The sequence below is a fragment of the Nelumbo lutea genome, chromosome 3, assembly GCF_056320005.1.
Source record: "Nelumbo lutea isolate HS-2025 chromosome 3, American lotus-T2T, whole genome shotgun sequence".
NCBI lineage: Eukaryota > Viridiplantae > Streptophyta > Magnoliopsida > Proteales > Nelumbonaceae > Nelumbo > Nelumbo lutea.
In genome coordinates this window covers 105227517-105247590 of record NC_142686.1, presented here as the reverse complement: position 1 = coordinate 105247590, position 20074 = coordinate 105227517, and the positions used below count along the sequence as shown (strand labels likewise).

General features: G+C 39.3%; 1 protein-coding gene across 3 annotated transcripts in view; it reads right to left on the bottom strand.

The window, feature by feature from the left end:
• LOC148867354 (uncharacterized) overlaps positions 1–20074 on the bottom strand; it is an 84390-nt gene that overhangs the window by 13133 nt on the left and 51183 nt on the right. For 2 of the 3 annotated variants that reach the window (XM_088980949.1, XM_088980950.1), the window contains exons 7-9: positions 9810–9867; positions 2464–2577; positions 1947–2069 (exon numbers count right to left, since the gene is read on the bottom strand). In XM_088980949.1, coding sequence (XP_088837075.1) covers positions 1947–2069; positions 2464–2577; positions 9810–9867 — 295 coding nt within the window. The remainder of the gene's footprint in view (positions 1–1946; positions 2070–2463; positions 2578–9809; positions 9868–20074) is intronic. The other variant, XM_088980951.1, reaches the window with a different exon arrangement.

The window sequence follows — 20074 nt, the reverse complement described above, 5'->3', positions numbered from 1 at the left end:
TTGAGTACAATTTAAATTGAAGTTTCGTTACTTGTTAACATCATTAGGGCAGAAGAAATAGAATGATTTTGAAACAAAAACAGGCTTAATGCTTGATACAGTTACTTGTTTGGTTATCAGCAAAAAATAGTGATTGGATATGGGAGAAGAGAGAAGAAGAGAAGAAATCGAGAAAAAAGAGATCAATTGGGAAAAAAAAAGTATGAGGAATGCAGCCTCTTTCTTCTATTTATATTATCTCAACAATACAAAAAAAAAAAAAAACAGAATACACCTGGCTGTGTATCCTCATACAAATATTGTTATAATATCAACACTCCTCAGGCTGATTATAGGTATTGATCATGCCTAGGGGTGCAACTTGGGCAGGCTCAGGTTGAGGATTCGTTAAAATTTGAATGGACCCATCCCAAGTGCCCAGGCCTGATGCTGTGTAAATTCTTCAAAGCAGGTACTCAGCTTGCCTAAAATATGATCCAACATGGATTTTAAAACACCATTGATTAATATATCAGTTGAAAATTACATATACAGTAATTCAGATAATGCAAGAAAAGAAGAAAAGAGAGAAAGAGAAAGAAGGAAGTTTCAGCAACAGGTTGTGGAAGAAAAAAAGAAGGGAAGAGAGAAAAGAAGAATCCAAACCTCTCTCTCTAGCCTCCTTTCATCACTTTTATTAATAATTCTAAGTCTGAGTACAATTACTTGGATGCCCTTAATGGGGCGGCCAGCACTAAAGAAATAATTAAAGAAAATAAAAGAAGGCCCATAACTAAGAAAGATAACCTTTAAATAGTACTTAAAAGAAACAAAGAACACTAAGGCTCATTTGGCCCATTCTCACTACACTCCCCCTCAAGCTGAGCATAGATGTCAATCATGCCCAGCTTGCTTACATAATATTGAAGCTTTGCCTATGGGACCTTAGTTACAAAATCTGCTAGCTGCTCTTCTGATGCAATGAAAGGTAGACACACCTCTCCTGAAGCCACTTTCTCCCGTATAAAGTGTCTATCTACCTCAATGTGCTTATTTATCTCATTAATAAACCCAATCACATTAAAGCTTCCACCTTAACACCAGGGGCCAATGGGCCATCCTAGTGTTCTTCCCACTCATTGAACTTGCCTTTTTTTCTTCTTGCTCAGGATGACTAAGGGCCCTACAAATTGAGAGTTTCATTACAAATTGGATGAAAAAACACAGTTTTGGCTTATAGTAGCTTTATCAGAGAGGCAGATTCTTCAAAGGAGGAGGTTATAATCCTTTTCAACATAGGGGGTGAAATCTTTTTCATTTAATAAAAGGCAGGAAGAACAACAAGAATGTCATAACTCTAATGGATTAACACAACCACTATACCAACCTAATGCATGTAGTAATAGCATTCCACTTTTCATTTAATACAAAAGCTAGTTTTTAAGTATGAATTATTTTATGCAACTATGCTATTGTATTCGTTTATTCTCTTGGATGAGTCTAGAAGAACAAGACATGAAACAATGGGCAATATACTATGAAAATTTCTATTAAGAAGAACAGCGACAACAAATGTCTGTTGTTAACCAGAAAACTGCAAATAATAATAGACTCCATCATTAAAATATTATTTCCATAAACTCAATCATTAAAATATGAGAGTTCCATTGACACAAGTGTCAAATTATAACCTTTAGTATACCAAAATGTTAGGAAATGTGTCAATAAATATCACAAGCACATTTTGCTAGCATAATGTGTCAAATTCCAAACACCATCCTCATCTAAGCAAATATCAAGATCCATATAACATCGGCTATCAAGATCCACAATTCCACATAATAAATAACCTTACAACAACCAAAATCTTAATAAGCACCCTGTGAATGAAAAGGTTCACATATTAAAGTAATATGAACTGAGTAGGATCATGTGGGAAAAGAGACAGAGAAGCAGAAATTAATTACTTTTTGCCTCCTTGGAGGAGTAGGTTATTCCAGTTTGGTCATCCAAATTGGATTCAGATGCAGCATTTTCATCGGCATCTACAGACTCAGACCTTTCTTGCTCCCCTACTGTTGTAGCTTGGTCTAGGAGATGACAAGGCACCTTTAGTAATTTTGCAAATAATCCCATGAAAGTTTCATAATGAATGGGCAATCTGACTCAATCACCCATTAAGAAGGTAAAAAAATCTCAACAACATGAAGATAACTACTTGAAGAGAGATATCAAAAACAACGAATCTATTGCTATTCAAATATTTCTTTATTTAACCTAGCAAAACAAGGAAAAAAGCTTAACTAAGAAAGGAGGATTATGGAAATGTTTTCAGGGACAACTGGGAGGGGAAACTCTTTGAAGGCTGAACTGTTGGCTCTATTGCAAGGTCTCAGACTAGCTAAAAAGTATAACCCACTAAAATTACTTTACAAAAAAAAAGAAATTAATAAGAGAATACAGAAGATGAGAAATAGAGCATACTATCCTGAGATGTTTGTAACTTTTTCCTCCCCTTCCGTGGAGGTTTTTTATGCCCAGTATCACCATCAAGCTCCAAACCATTTTCTTCTGTAGAACTGAATGATTTACAGAGTTCTGAAAAATAAAAATAGAAAATAGAACACTTCCAGTAAAGCACCATATCAGATAAAAAAGTTTAAGTTTATTTGGCACCACAATGAAAATCTAATTGAAGGACAAAAACATAAGAGGAAAGCCTCAAGACTGAAACAATTTCATCAACAGAAACACTAGATATCTCGAATCTGTCCACATTGTAGGTTGCATTCATCTATGATTTAAATATGAAATGCATCTAAAGTTATATCTCTGTCTTCTTATATATTCTGCATGTATTCATGTATGTAACTATGTAGATATGTAAATTATGTATGCATTGATAAAATTCACTATATTTGAGTTATGAATCCGAATATGTCCATATCATTACTAAACAAGTTTATTACTACTAGAAGGGCAGCCCAGTGCATGAGGCTCCCACCAATGTGGGGTCTGGGGAGGGACACATGTAGATAGCCTTACCCCTGCAAATACAGAGAGGCTGTTTCCAAGATTTGAACCCTGGTCACCCAGGTTGCAATGGAGGCTGTTACCAAGTTTATTTAGTACTAAGTAGTAATAATTGTTATCCAGATATGCATGCACTCCATCCAGCCACCACAAGCATACATGCATTATCATATTTTGGTTAGGCTAAATGTGTTCTCAAATGTAATGTCTGCATCAAATTTGACATTATTGTCAATATGTCTATAGAAGCAATACTGGCATAAGCAATTAGCATACCAAGGAGAAAAATGGATTAGATCCCAATTGAAAGCATAAAAATGATAAAGATAATAGTAGAAATCACTATTTACTGATTCAGTCAAGTTTCTTGTAAAAGGAAAGAGGGGGAAGATGAAGATTTCAGCAGTAGAGAAGGAAGGAGAAGAAGAAAAGAGTAGGAGGTCAACCAGGATTGTGAAAATTAACCCTAGCCGCCTACCTCTCATTATATTTATATTTAACTTAAAGATGAGATATTACAAGGATGCCCTTAGTAGGGCGGCTACTAAAAGCTGAACAGTCACAACTTAAAAAAAACATAAACTAATAGGCCTAAGGCCCAACGACTTCCTAACTAAATAAAAACAAATCGGACCACTCAACGCTCCCCCACAAGTTGGGAGTAAATGTCACACATTCCCAACTTGCGTAAATCATGCTCCAGCTTGTTCTTTGCAACACCTTTTGTGAAAACATCAGCGAGCTGCAGATCAAAAGCAATGTATGGAAGACAAACTTCTCCAGAAGTTACCCTTTCTCTGATAAAATGTCTATCCACTTCAATGTGCTTAGTTCGGTCATGCTGGACTAGGTTATGGGCAATGTTAATTGCTGCCTGGTTATCACAGTATAGCATCATGGGTTCTTCTGCCTGTACACCAATTTCTTCTAACAGAGAATGGATCCAGAGAAGTTCTGAAACTCCATGTGCCATGGCCCTATATTCGGCTTCAGCACTTGATCTTGCCACCACTGTTTATTTCTTACTCTTCCATGAGACTAGGTTACCCCCAACTAGGGTGCACACTCTTGAAGTTGATCTCCTGTCATCAAGGCATCCTGCCCAATCTGCATCTGTATAAGCCTCTAGTTTCAACTGTCCATGATCAGTAAACAATATGTCTCTGCCCGGGTGTCCCTGCAGATAAGCAAGAATCTTGTCAACTGCCTCCCAATGCTAGAATCGTGGAGCATGCATGTATTGACTTACTACACTCACTGCATAGGAGATGTCTTTGATATCTCCCAATGTCCTTTACGGGTTCACCTTCTGATTCATTGATTTTATGGTTCTGATCAATAGGGGTGCTGATAGCCTTTGTTCCAAGCTTCCCTGTCTCTTGAAGAAGGTCCAAAACATACTTCCTTTAAGAGATAAAAATTCCATGTTTCGATCTTGCAACTTCAATGCCTAAGAAGTATCTCAGTTCTCCAAGATCCTTAATTTCAAATTCTTTATGTAGGTTCCTTTTCAGACTATCAATCTCACTCAGATCATTCTCGGTGACAACAATATCATCCACATAAACAATTAGGACTGACACCAAAGATCCCCTGCGCTTCACAAACAAAGTGTGATCATATTGAGTCTGAGTGTAGCCAAAAGCAATCAAGGCCTTTCAAGCCACAGAGTGACTTCTTAAGTCTGCATACCTTTCCCTTTTCAGTATCATTGTAAAAACCAACAGGAAGATCCATATACATTTCTTCTTGCAGATCCCCATTTAGGAAAGCATTATTCACATCAAGTTGAAACAAAGGCCAAGAGTATGAGGCAGTAAGAGAAAGAAGTATCCGAATGGAGGTCATCTTTGCAACTGGCGCAAAGGTCTCTAAGTAATCAATGCCATAGGTCTGTCTGTACCCTTTTGCAATAAGCCTTGCCTTGTACCTTTCTATACTTCCATCTGCCTTATATTTTACTGTGTAAACCCATCTGCATCCAACTGTCTCCTTGCCTTTTGGTAGGTCCACAATGTCCCATGTCTGATTCTTAATCAAAGCTTCCATCTCTTCCTGCATAGATATCTTCCACTCAGGTTTGGAGAGAGTCTCACTAACACCCTTGGGTATAGACACTAAATCAAGAGAGGAGAGAAAAGCACGATAGGAAGGAGAAAGTCCACTGTAGGATAAGTACTATGAAATACAATGAGCAATACACTTTCTCTTCCCTTTTCGAAGAGCAATAGGAAGATCAAGGTTATCTGTAACAGAGTTAGTAGGATCAATGGGAACTGAAACAGTAGCGGGACCAAGAGGAATACCTGAATCCATGTCAGCCGAATCTGGAGTCTCTAAGGAATCGATAGGAAGTGGTGTGAGTTTTGCTGTAGTAGAATCAACCGCCTTGTGAAGTCTCTGTCATGAGTAATGTTGAGAAATAGAACGCAGAGGAGGTGGCAAGGTAGGTGCCACAGGGTGGTGGTCAAGCACAGTAGTAGACACAAAGACTGGAACTGGGAGAGGAATAGATTGCTGACTCACTTCCCCAAAACACTCCCTCTGAGAAGGATTCTTTGAGTAGAAGTATGTGGATTCAAAAAAGGTGACATCCATGGTAATATATCGACTCCTAGAGTCTAGATTATAGCAACAGAACCCTTTCTGATTCTCTGCATATCCAAGGAAGACACACGTCTTTGCCTTGGGATCAAGCTTTGAGCGGTGAGGACCAAGGATATGTGCAAAGCAGACACACCCAAACACCCTGAGAGGAATATGAAACATCTCCCCCTAAGGAAAAAAGAGACTGAAAGGGGTGTTGAATCCAAGTATATGAGAGGGCACCCTGTTAATCAGATATATTGCTGTGAGAACTACATCACCCCAAAACCGAACCGGAACTGTAGATGTGATCATCATGCTTCTTGCAGTCTCAACAATGTGTCTGTTCTTCCTTTTTGCAACACCATTCTGCTATGGACTGTCGGGGCAACTGCTCTGATGGACAACACCATATTCTAATAGATATGAGGCATTGTTAGATCTGAACACCTTTATTCTTGTTCCAAACTGTGTTAGTACCATCTGATGAAATTGCCTCACCAAGGATGGTACCTCATCGCGGGATTTCATCAGGTAATTCCAAGAGTATCGTGAGAAATCATCCACAAATAAGAGAAAATAGCGATAGCCTCCCATAGAAGGAGCATGGTAAGGGCCCCACACATCCGAATGAAAAACATCAAAAGAAGAAGAACATCTTTTATTACTAGGTTTAAATGAATGTCTACAATGCTTTCCAAGTTGACAACCTTCACACTCCAGACTTGACAGACTAACAAACTCAAAGAAGAAAAAGGTAAATGACCTAAACGATTATGCCAAAGCATAATTTGACTCACAGATCCTGACTCACCATCCCTACTGACATGATGACTCTGATGAGGAGGAAGTACATCCAGGAGGTAGATTCCATTCACTTCACCACCACTCCCAATCGTCCTCTTTGAATCCAGATCCTGCAAAATACAACCAGGAGAGAAAATTACTGAACAGTTCAGGTTCTTAGTCAAACTACTAACAGATAACAAATTAGTGCTCAATCTGGGAACAAGGAGGACAGAGGGTAGACAAATAGAATCACTAATCTTGACAGATCCCTTCCCAACAATAGGAACATGGGGTCCATCATCTGTGGAGACCCTATCTCTGCCAGAACAGAGCTGGTAAGAAGAAAAAATAGTGGAGCTATGGGTCATGTGCTCTGAGGCTCCAGAATCTATAATCCAAGGAGGTAGAGTGGAAACATAATTTGCAGTGACGCGCAAACTACCTGTGTGAGCAAAGGAGGTAGAGTGGACTCCACCAGTGCCACCTGTACCTTGCTGTCCGCTTTCGGCTGAAATGAAACTGGTTGTATCCCGCTGGTTCAAAAGTAGCCCATACCTTTCAAGTTCGGCCCTTACTGCAGCAGTTGCAATAGACTCTAGAGCAGCTGTAGTAGGAGGGGCCGGAGTGTCACCAGCAACTGCCATGTGCGCATTTCCCTTCTTATTTTTCAATCTAGTCGGAACAAGATGTGGGTGAAGCTTCTAGCAAGTATCTCTTGTATGTTTAGGCTTTTTACAGTAGTCACAGATCAAATCTCTTTTATCTTCCTTCTTGATTTCACTGCCACTTTGTTTAGGTTTCACAGCACTTACCATGGCAGACTGATCAGAAATAAGGTTTTTCAACATTACATCTCTCCTGCACTCCTCCCCTGACACAAAGGCATATGCTTGGGAGAGAGTGACATTGTCCCTAGAAAGAAAATGGTCGTGCAATATCATACTCAAGATTAAGGCCAACAAGGAATTCAAACACCCTATACTTCTCTAGATGTTTCTGATAGGTAGTTGCATCCTTAGTGGTTTCCCAAGCAAATGTCTCTAAATGGTCAATCTCCTACCACAGGGTTTTAATGACTGAAAAATAGGCTGCAACAAATCTATCTCCCTGCCTTGTAACAATAATCTGATTTCTCAATTGATATGCCCTAGCAACATTCTCCCTTTGTGAATAGGTTTCTGCAACCCCATCCCATATCTCCTTAGCTGTATTTGCCCATAAAAAATGTTTACTTATATGTGGCAACGTGGAATTACACAACCAAGTCATCACCATATAATTCTCCTGTACCCACCGGGAGTTGTTAGTTTCGGGTTTCACCTCTTCACTAGTGATATACCCTAATTTCCCACGAGCACCAATGGCCATCTTTGCAGATTGTGACCATTCCAAGTAATTTGCACCATCCAACCTAACTGTAGTAATGATCACAGCCTCAAAAGGGTCTCCAACACCTCCTCCCACTGGTCCCATTTCACTCTTGGGCTTATTTTCAACTCCGTGGCCCTCCATGCTTCTCAAAAAAGGTAAAGGAAATAACTAAAATTTGCAGCAAGATCAAACAATACACCTTTTAGAACCAACAACACCTTCTTGGTGTCCTGGACTTTCTTCCCACAAAAGATTCCTTTTCTGTGGGACAGGAGAAGAGAGAGAAGAAGCAGCCGCCCTCTCTAGAAGCCACCAAGCCAAACAGGACTTGAATCACCCCTTACAAAAAATTCCAAGGAACCCTAAAAAAAATAGGGCGCCACTTCCTAGGTCAAAAATGAGAGTCCAACAAAAATAAGAATCTTCCCCTTTCTCCAGTTTTTCTGATTTTGATGAGAAACCCTAAACCAGCTACAGGGTGCACAGATCTATCAAAAAAATCCAAAAATTGGGCTTACCTGAGAGCTTCGATCAGCCTCTTAAATCACCATGCAGTCGCCCGATCTAGGGCTGCATAAGAGAACAACTTCAAGAACCTTCGACCTACTCTGATACCAAGTAGAAATCACTATTTGTTGATTCAGTCAAGTTTCTTGTGAAAGGAAAGAGGGGGAAGATGAAGATTTCAGCAGTAGAGAAGGAAGAAAAAGAAGAAAAGAGTAGGAGGTCAACCAGGATTGTGAAAATTAACCCTAGCCGCCTACCTCTCATTATATTTATATTTAACTTAAGATGAGATATTACAAGGATGCCCTTAGTAGGGCGGCCACTAAAAGCTGAACAGTCACAACTTAAAAAAACATAAACTAATGGGCCTAAGGCCCAACAACTTCCTAACTAAATAAAAACAAATCGGACCACTCAACAATAATGATGATATGCTAAAGTTCAAATTCAACCCATCTATAATATATCAATACTATATCAACAAAAAACAACATACACCATTGAAGCTCCTGCAAATGTCTAGTTAGTACATCCATAACTAATGTAAAAATATAAGACCAAGTGTTGATAGTAGTTGATAGTTGGTGTAAACCCATAGCGGTTGGAAAATCTATCATCTCCCCTTCCTTAGTTCTCACACCAATTACTGTGCCTTCATGTATATCCCTAATAATATCAACATACCCACTTAAAGCCTCATTCTTTCCCAAAAGCCACCAAATGACTTCTCTAGGAACCCTATCATGAATTTTTTTTCTAAACCAATAAACATGGAGTGGAGAGATTTTTCCTCTGTTCCCTAAACTTCTTTATTAATTTCATCAGTAAAAAGATTGCTTTCATAGTTGCCCCCAAGCATGGATCCAAAATTTGTTTTCTGATGTTATGTATTTACATATCACCATTGTTCCTATAAATGGGGAGAAATAGTGACAATAAAAATAGCAAATGTAAGTACATAAACAGCACATCCCTAAATACATAAGTTACAAATGTAGTGACTAAATTAAAATACACTAACAAAATACTAAGGAGTTGTTTGATAACAACTGAGGTGGCTGAACTGAGATTTGTCGATTTATCTTTTAGTGGATAAGTTACTAATAAGATTGTGTGCTCCTTGATGGCTGAAACTCAAGTGGGATTGATTATTATACCTTAGAATATTCCATTATTTAATAATTTTATCCACTAAAAGACAAAGCAATAAGTCGTTCACTTAGTCACTTCAGCCATTACCAAACAGCCTAAGGATTTCATTTCCAACATCCATGTCCAAGTCAACCAGCAACAGTCATGCCCATATCCACAGGAAGTATGCTCCAGATCTTATAGGTAAATACAAAAGATAAACTGGAGGAATATTAACACCTACAAAGTGTTCAGTAACTGATTTTGTCAGAGCAATTAAGAAAACAATTCATAAAAAAACAATATGCAAACAATGACATCGCTACACAACCCTCCAATGTGCCTATTGGCAGACCTTGACAAATAAAAGAAAAAAAAAAGAAGAATTATGATAAAGATACTAAAACCCCAACCTGCATGAGCTGCATATTGACTGGCCTTGACTGGTTTCTTACAAGCATTGCAACAAACCTTCATAGTTAATATCAAAACTAAGAATTATAAGTGCACATGATGTAAAAAGGAATTTAGTGATGAAATTACCTAACTTCAAAACAGAATGCAATGAAAAGCTCAATCAATCAAAATAAAGCACTTTCAAAGGATATCTTTTATGTCTTGATTGGTAACTGATAAAGCTTTTATTAGACATAGGCCACAATGAATTGGGAGAGAGAGACGGAGCAAGGGAGGGGGAGAGAGAGAGAGAGAGAGATCATTTGTACTAGGAATTGATTTCCTAAGATGAGATATTGTAAAAAAGAAAACAAAGGAATGCTAATCTAGGGTTAACTGATTATTGTGGGGTGTTGTGGCACATTGTTGTCTGTATATCATTGTTTCTACACATAATTAATGAAATTTCTGATTGTTACTGATCAAAAAAAAGGCAAGAATTTTTGTTGGGTTTGAGCAGGTATGTCAAAGATCATTTGTTGGGTTTCAATGGTGGCACTGGATTGTCATTTGTTGTTGGCAAGGTTGAAATTCCTCTGGTGATGGGAAGAGGTGAACGACAGGGTCTTCAGATGGATGCAAAGGAGCAAGGTTGTGGTAATGATTTTGTTGGGGCTTCTTGTCATGGAAGCCAAATGAGTCAAGTTGTCAACAGTCTTGATGTTGGACGAGGTAAGCTCAATACCCATGACTAATGGTGGGCTTCCTGAAGTTTTTGTGAATAACATCTCTTTCTCAGCGATGGGGGGGGGGGTAACACTTCGTTTGACCTAAGTGGGGTGATGGCAGTTGTGTTGGGCTCAGCTGTGGTTCCAGCTCCTCCAGAATCTAGGAGCCTGGTGGCAGAGAGTTTGGTGAGTCTAAGTGCTAAGGGTGGAATTGGTGATTCCCAAAAGGTAGGAGTTGGGATGGAGAAGGGGCAAGGAAACGTTCATCCAATTTGTCAGTTGAGATGGGGGTTTTTCAGATTTTCTCATATGAAGTGTCAGAAGGGAGAAATCAGTTAGTGGTGAGGACATGGTGGCAAGGTTCAAAATATCAATACAGGCCGATACACCCTGGCAAATCGGCTTGTATCGAGGCTCGCTTTTCCATTTATTTAGATTTTTTTTTCAATCTGGTTCAGAGGGGTCAGCTTAAGGTCCCCATCAACCCCCTGAACCATGGTCTGACCCAAAACACACACTGTAGGGGGGTATCGAGAAGCCCCCAATACGATACGTATCAGCTGGTATGGCCCGATACATATCGAAATTTTGAACATTGCATGGTGGAATCTTCAGACTGAGGTTGAGGTTTTAGATTCAGAATTGGGGGAATCAAGAGAGTTTTATGAAACATTTGTTGGAAGGTTGGGCTATGAATTGGAAAGAAGGATGAAGGGTGGCAAGGTTGAGGGTCTTTTTTTTTTCAATCAATAACTGCATAGACTTATTAATGATTAATTAAGGAGTGTACATGGTATAGAAATACCAGTGTTTTAAAAGCACAAGGCACAAAAATACGCAAGGGTCAATTTGTGCCTAAGGCGCAAGGCAAGGCGCACGCCTTTTTAAGCAAGGCACAAAAAATAAAAAAAGCTAAAAAATAAAAAAATAAAAAAAATGGCAAAAAAATCCAAAAAACAAAAAATTATTAAACATAATATTAATAAAAATATAAACTTAAATTTTAAAATAAATGTTTTAAAAACCTATTAACTAATATTAAAATACATAAATATAACATGTAAAGCATATTCAAATGGGAATTTAAAAATAAAATCAAATATATAAAACATTTTCAAGCATATAAAACCCACAATCTCTTTTTTTCTCAATTATATTACTTCAAGTAGCTAATGCGATGTAAAACATATTATATTCTTGATTCTACGAGCCGCCTTTGTGCCATGCCCCTCAAGCCAAGCCCAAACAAGTCCACGTTAGGTCTTAAATTCTTTGTTCTCACACAAAAATAATGATTTTATAGTTTTTATTGCGTTTTAAGAAGATAATTTTATTAGGATGAATGAATGAACAACATTACCAACGTGGCACGAGGGTCTAGGGGCGGAGCCCCCAACCCAGCTGCTAGACACAAAAAAGCATCAAAGTTTCAAAAGGCGCACGCCTGGGCTGAGGTGCAAGGTGCACACCTTTTGAAAAGGTTGCGCCTAGGACTTGGGCGAGGCGCCTACCCTGAAATGCACCTCGCCTGTGCGCTTAGGCACGCCTTTTAAATCACTAAGAAATACAACAGTACAAAGTAAGACAATAAGAGATAAAATCTTTGCATCAACTAAGGAGTAGGGGTGCAACGAGCTGAGCTTTTCACGAACTGTTCGAGCTCGGCTCGGTTTCAGCCGAGCTCGAGCCTAATTCAGTGGCTCGATTACTAAATGAGCCAAGCTCGAGCCTACTAGAGCTTGACTCATGAGGCTCGCAAGCCGGCTCGAATATATATATATATATATATAATAAAAATATTATAATTACTAATTATTATAATTCTTAATTTTTTAAATATAAAATAAAAAAAAAATTATATATAATTTTTATTTTTATAAAATATAAAACGAAACGAGCCGAGCTCGAGCTCAAGGTTCTGGCTCGAACCGAGCACGAGCCTTATAGAATAGTCTCGAGCTGAGCTCAAGCCCAGTACTATTTGGCTCAGCTCAGCTCGAATCCACCCCTACTAAGGAGTTAGCACAATGCTTAATCCAATTAAAAGATACTTCCCATATCTCTTGTCAGAAATCTAATTTTCTTCTTTTCATTGCTGTAAGTTTGAGGATTCAAAAGGGGGTAAAGAAAATTTCAAAACTTTGATTTGTCCAAAAAAATGAAGGACCCAAACAATGGTCAGTTAGTTCATGTTACAAAGATCTTTTCTCATCTAAAAGGAGTTCGTGAAAGACAAATTAAGTGATGTCAAGCATGGTCAAGGAGGTGAGTCGAAAGAGTTTAAGCTTGTTGATGAGGGTCAAGTAGTTTCTACTTCTCATTTTTTTGAAGATAAATAAAAAAGAAATTTTATTGCTAAAAGGAAAAAACAATACAACATAACTAGGTGACAAGATGTTACCCCCTCTGGCGTACATCAATAAAGCCACAAAACAAAAAACAAACTCGTAGAAATAATACACAACTCAACACAACTCTCAAGATTTCAGATTAGACCAAAATTCAGCTCCAAAGTCCCTTTTCCGCAGTCCTTGAAACTCTGGAAGTAGTAACACCCAGCTAGTAACTGTTGAACTAATAATAGTTACCAACTGTTCCATTCTTTTTTCTTTCCCCTCAAAGCACCTTCTGTTTCTTTCCTTCCATATTTCCCAGTATACAGCAAAAGGAATACATGTCCATATGATCGTAACGTCGACTCCACCTTGAATTCTTGGCCAGCTGCTAAAAATCTCAGTCGGATCAGCCAAAGTACTCCTGACCATCTTGAATAACTTGAAAAAATAGGACCATATTGGGTATGAAAAGTTACAATGGAGCAAAATATGAGACACATCTTCCTTAGCAGCACAACATAGCACACATCTACTTGGAAACTGAAGCCCTCTGAGTTTCAAGATGTCCTGTGTAAGAATGCATCCTCTTACAATCAACCAAGCAAAAGCTTCAACGCTTGGAGGTACAGGTTTCCCCAAAACACCTTTAACTGGATCAGCCACCATCTGATTTCTGACCAGTGCCGAGTACAAGGACTTGACAGAGAACTTCTCATCCTTACACTCTTTCCATAATCTAACATCTGTAACTGAAGGAATGATCTCTAAGGTCTGAAGTTTTGAAAGCAACTCCACACACTCCTCTACCTCCCAATCAAATAAAGGTCGTCTAAAATTTGGTTTCCAAACCACAAAACCATTAACTACTTCATAGCAATCTGAAATTGGCACTTCTTTCTTGCCAGATTATATAACCTTGGACATAAATCAGCAAATTTCCCCACCCCCAACCAATCATCTTCCCAAAAACAGTCTTTTGAGAATAAAGGACTGTTTAGAACAGATGCAAAAATCAAAATAAAACAATAGAAATCATTCTTCTAGGAAGAGAAGATGAAGAAGAAGATGGCGGCAATAAGGGTTCAAAGTAAGAAAGTTTCGAACCTTAATCTCTACTCTTACACCCCTAACACAATTTTATTAAGTTAAACTTTGATAATTTACAAAGAGGCCCTTAGTTGGGCAAGAAATTAAAAGAACATAACATAGAAAGAATAGGCCCAAAATAAGGCCCATTACAGCAAAGAACATAAAAGATAAAGGATAAACAGCCTATGGGCCATTCGGCCCATCTTCTCTACACTCCCCCTCAAGATGAGCATAGATGTCAATCATGCCAAGCTTACCAGTATCATGCTGAAGTTTAGCCTTGGGAATGCTCTTGGTGAGGAAATCTGCTAACTGTCCTTCAGAGGTGATGAAAGGTAGACGTACTTCACCAGACGCCACTCTTTCTCGAATGAAGTGTCTGCCAACTTCAATATGCTTAGTTTTGTCATGTTGTACTGGGTTGTGAGCAATGTTGATGGCGGCCCGATTATCACAGTATAACATCATTGGCTTATCATGCTCAATCCCCAGTTCCTCCATCAATGATTTTAACCACAATAGTTCAGAAACTTCATGTGTCATGGCTCTATATTCTGCTTTTGCTGAAGATCGAGCAACAACAGATTGTTTCTTGCTTCTCCAAGAGACAATATTACTTGCCACCAAGCTGCAGCACCCAAAAGTAGATCTTCTATCATCAATGTTTCCAGCCCAGTCAGCATCTGTATAGGCTTCAAGTTTCATATGGCCATGCTTGGCAAATAGAATTCCCTTTCCAGGGGAGCCCTTCAAATAACATAGAATTCGCTTTGCTGCTGCCATATGAGTATCCCGGGGGAGCATGCATGAATTGGCTGATACAACTGACAGCATATGCAATGTCTAGCCGAGTCATGCATAGATAAAGAAGTTTTCCAAGGAGTCTCTGGAAGACTCCTTTGTCTTCTAACAATATTCCATCTGAAGCAGAGAGTTTATGACTCATATCAATAGGAGTAGCAACTGGTCTAGCACCCATCTTACCTGTTTCAGAGAGCAAATCAAGAACATACTTCCTCTAAGGGATAAGAATCCCATCCTTGGATCTAGCAACTTCTATGCCAAGGAAGTATCTCAATTCCCCCAGATCTTTGATCTCAAACTCTGTGTGAAAAAAGATTTGAGATCATTAATTCCTGAAAAATCATTACCAGTCACAACAATATCATCAACATACACAATCAAGTAAACTGCAAGAAATCCTCTCTTCACAAAGAGAGTATGATCAGACTGTGTCTATACATAGCCAAAGTTAACAAGGGCAGCCCTAAACTTCTCAAACCATGCTCGTTTTAGTCCATAAAGAGAGCTCTTCAGCTTGCATACCTTTCCTTCCATATTTGTTTCAACATCCCTAAAGGAAGAGACATATAAACCTCCTCATGTAATTCTCCATTCAGAAATGCATTCTTTACATCCAGATGATAAAGTGGCCAGTCTGAGTGGGCAGCCAAAGATAGAAGAACTCTCATAGAAGTCATCTTGGCAACAGGGGCAAAGGTCTCTAGATAATCAATCCCATATGTTTGTGTATAACCTTTTGCAACCAGCCTAGCCTTGTACCTCTCAATGGTACCAGCAGCATGATATTTGATGGTAAAGACCCACTTATAGCCAACTGGATCCTTCCCTTCATGCAAATCAACCACTTCCCAAGTGTCATTCTTGAGCAGAGCATCAGTTTCGGATCTCATAGCATCCCTCCATTCTGGAATATTAAAAGCTTATGACACAGACCTAGGAATCAGGTTAAGGCAACAGAAGAAAGGTAGGCAAAATATGAAGGAGAAAGCAGACTATAAGAAAGATGTTTGGAAATGCAATGTGCAGTACACTTCCTTTTTCCTTTCCTAATAGCAATGGGGATATCAAGGTCTGGGAATGATGGTTCCAAAGAGGCTGAAACAGTACCTGTTGTCTCATCTGTAACTAGAAGTGCATGAGGCTCATGTGTTGTAGGGGAAACAACCTGCTCATTTCTGGATCTTTGCCTTTGATACATCCTGGGATTAAAAAGAGGACGAGGAGGTAAAGGGGGAGGAACATTGGGACAGAAAGAGTGGAATGATTGACCCTCCCTTGATTCATTTGGAGGAAGAGACTCAGTAAAAGACTCAACTGGGACAGGAAGAGGAAGAGCAAAGGCCTGTGACAAATCCTCCCCCTTTGGACAATGTCCCTCCATAGAGGAACCATAGAAGGAAGAAAGCTCATCAAAGGTGGCATCCATTGTAACATATCGAGTACTAGTCTTTGGACCAAAGCAACAATAACCCTTCTATGTGGGGGAATAACCAAGGAATATACACTTGTGGGCTTTTGGCTCAAATTTATGTCGTTGGACACAAGGGATATGTACATAATATGTGCAGCCAAAGACATGAAGAGGAATAGAAAAAAGCTCATTATCTGGATGAAGGAGACTGAAAGAAGACTTAAACCCCAAAACCCTAGATGGCATACGGTTTATGAGGTAGGTAGCAGTGAGAACAACATCACCCCAAAACTTTGTAGGAACATGTGAGGCAAACAGTATACTTCTTGCAACTTCAACAATATGTCTATTTTTTCTTTCAGCAACTCCATTCTGTTCCGGGGTCCTAACACAGGAGCTTTGATGAATAACCCCCAAGTCAGTGAGATAGCAAGACAAGTTCTTCTCAAAATATTCTTTTGCATTGTCAGATATAAAAATTTTAATCCTAGTATCAAACTGGGTTACGACAAATTCATGGAATTGCCTCACAAGTTTGGGAACTTCATCACGGGATTTCATCAGGAATATCCAAGTAAACAGAGAAAAGTCATCAATGAACAAGATAAAATATTTGTAGCCACCCATAGAGGGTAAGTGGTAAGACCCCCACACATCAGAGTGCACAATATTAAAAGGAGAAGAAGATCTTTTATTACTCAAGGGGTAACTCTTTCTACAATGCTTTGACAGTTCACAAGACTCACAATGAAGACTGGACAAACTAATTTCCTTAAACAGTTCAGGGAATAAATGACTCAATGCAGAAAAAGAAAGATCACCCAAACGAAAATGACATAACATGACTCGACTGATAGACTCTGTAGATATAGACCCAAAAGCAGTTTTTCTAGGTTGTTCAAGGCACTATCCCGAAGTATCAAGTAGGTATATTCCATTCGCCTCACGACCACTCCCAATCACCTTCTAAGACTCCAGATCCTGAAAAACACATTAGGAAGGGAAGAAGGTTACACAATTTAATGACTTAGACTACTTACAGCTAACAAGTTTGCATTTAGTTTAGGTACATGAAGAGCAGAAAGAAGGATCAAGGAATCTATAGCCTTGATGGTTCCCTTGTCGGAGATAGAGGCAAGAGAACCATCGGCTAGGGTGATTGTCACGTCCAGGAAGTAAATCATATGAAACAAACAAGGTAGAAAGGTTGGTCATATGATCAGAAGCACCTGAATCATTAATCCAAGGGATCCTACAATTACCTGAAATGGTTGCATGATTGGCAGAAGCCCGTATACCTGAATGAGCAAATGTAGAAGAGGTTGAATTTTCTGAAGGGTTGGAAGAAGAAGTCACACCCTCTAGGTGACTGATCATCCTCCCAAAAATTCTCATATTCTGCTTTCATGGCTGCTAACTGCACACTAGTTGTCATCTCTTCAGTTTGGTACTTGTCACTATCTGGACCAACAGCAACATTAGCACTCCCTGCCTTTTTATTATCACGCCTCTTCTAAAACCAAAGAGGTAGAAGCTCAGGATTAATTTCCAGCACTTGGTATGTAGTGTGTTTTGGCCTTTTACAATACTCAGACAACCTCTTTCTTCCCTAAGCCTCTTGGAGTCCCTGCAACCCCTTTGGGTTTCACTCCCATATTAGCAAAGTGATCATTTAGACCAACCCCTTGAACCTGGACAATCCTTCTGCTCTATTCACTACTTACCAAGGCATATGCTTGTGACAGTGAGACACTATCATTGGATAAAATATTTTGTTTTGTAATATCATACTCTGGGTTTAGTTCAGTTAAGAACTCAAACACCCTGTTTCTCACAACTAGTTTTTTGTAGGTCTCAGCATCATTAGTGGTGTCCCAGGTTACAGCTTATAATCAAATCTATTTCTTGCCACAAAGACTTCAGTGTTGAGAAGTATACAGCTAAAGGTTTCTCCCCCTATCTTATATTCTTCACATCACTTCTCAACTTGTAAGCTCTAGCCACATTTAATTTTTGGGAATAGGTTTCAGCAACACTATCCCGGATTTCCTTTGCTGAATTCATCCACAAATAGTGTTGACTAATCTGTGGCTGCATTGAGTTCACAAGCCACCCAATAACAGTATAATTTTCTTGCATCCACTTCTCATAAGATGGATCATCTTCTGACGAAGCCTTTTTACTCCCGGAGATAAAACCCCACTTTCCTCTACTACAGATGTGAATCTTTACCGATTGTGACCATGCCAGATAATTAGTTCCATCCAGCTTGACTGTGGTCACAGTCAATAAAGAGTCAACAGAGGCTCCCGGAACCTGCCCGAATTCAGCAACATTCTTGTTTTCAATCTCTGAGGTGTTCATCTCTTTAAACACTTAAAAAAGATTTCAACCAACTTCAAAAGACACTGAATGAAGATGGAACAAGAACTGTGTTAAGCCTACCTTAATGCAGCAGTACCACAAATCTGAGTCACACCCGGAAGCTGGGAGAAACAGAAATAGAAACAGAAGCCGCACCTTGTAGACTACACGAAACACCAACCAACTTGGTTCGGTCTTCAAGAAAGAAAATCAGAAAACCTCCAAACACTGAGCACCCAGTCCAAACACCCTGCGGAGCTCACAAACAGATTTCTCCAGACACTAGGGTTTCGGGCAGTACACTGGAATCAGCCAAGGAGGCGACACAGTCAGTCCTTTTCTCTCCAGAAACCACTAACAACCGGGCAGAATCGAGTCTCTTTAACAGTCCGTACGGTTCAGTTCTCCATACACACTGTGTATGGGAAAAAAAAGGTGAAAAAGAGGGAAAAACGAGCTTACTCTGATACCAAGAAGAAAAACAGTCTTTTGAGAATAAAGGACTGTTTAGAACAGATGCAGAAATCAAAATAAAACAACAGAAATCATTCTTCTAAGGAAGAGAAGATGAAGAAGAAGAAGATGGCGGCAATAAGGGTTCAAAGTAAGAGAGTTTCGAACCTTAATCTCTACTCTTACACCCCTAACACAATTTTATTAAGTTAAAACTTTGATAATTTACAAAGAGGCCCTTAGTTGGGCAAGAAATTAAAAGAACATAGCATAGAAAGAATAGGCCCAGAATAAGGCCCATTACAGCAAAGAACATAAATGATAAAGAAGGATAAACAGCCTATGGGCCATTCAGCCCATCTTCTCTACATATAGAAAGGAACCAACAAAGAGCTAAAACTCATGATACCTTTCCATACACAGACTCCATATGCCTGTCTCACCTCCTTTGAGTCCCACCCAAAGTTCATCACCCCATACTTGCATGCCACCACTCTTCTCCAAAGAGCCTCCCTTTCCTTTCCAAACCTCCACACCCACTTCCCCAATAATGCTTTATTGAAAATACCCACCCTCTTCACCCCTCAACCCCCATCTTTTTTGGATCTATGCACCAGCTCCCACTTGACCAGATGAACCTTCTTTCTCTCAGCCCTAGCATTCCACAAAAATTCTCTCTCCAACCTTTCGATCTCCCCCACCACAGCAGCAGGAGCTTTTAGTAAAGGTAAATAGTAAACTGCCAAATTTGAAAGGACACTTTTTATCAATGTCAATTTCCCTGCAAATGATAGAAACTTCCCTTTCCACCCTGCAAGCCTCTTCTCAATTCTGTCGAAAACAGGTAGCCAAGTGGAGGCTGAGGAAGCTCTAGCACCAATTGAAGTCCAAAATAGAAAAATGGAAACTCCCCAATCAAACACCCCATGGCCTTAGCACACTCTTCAAGCACCGACTGCTGAACATCACTTACCCCCTATCATTATACTCTTACTTAAATTAACCTTAAGACCTGAGAGCAACTGAAAGCTCTTAAGAAAACTTCTTAGTACCATAGCTTGCTTAGTAGATACCCCCAAGAAAATTAAAGTGTCATC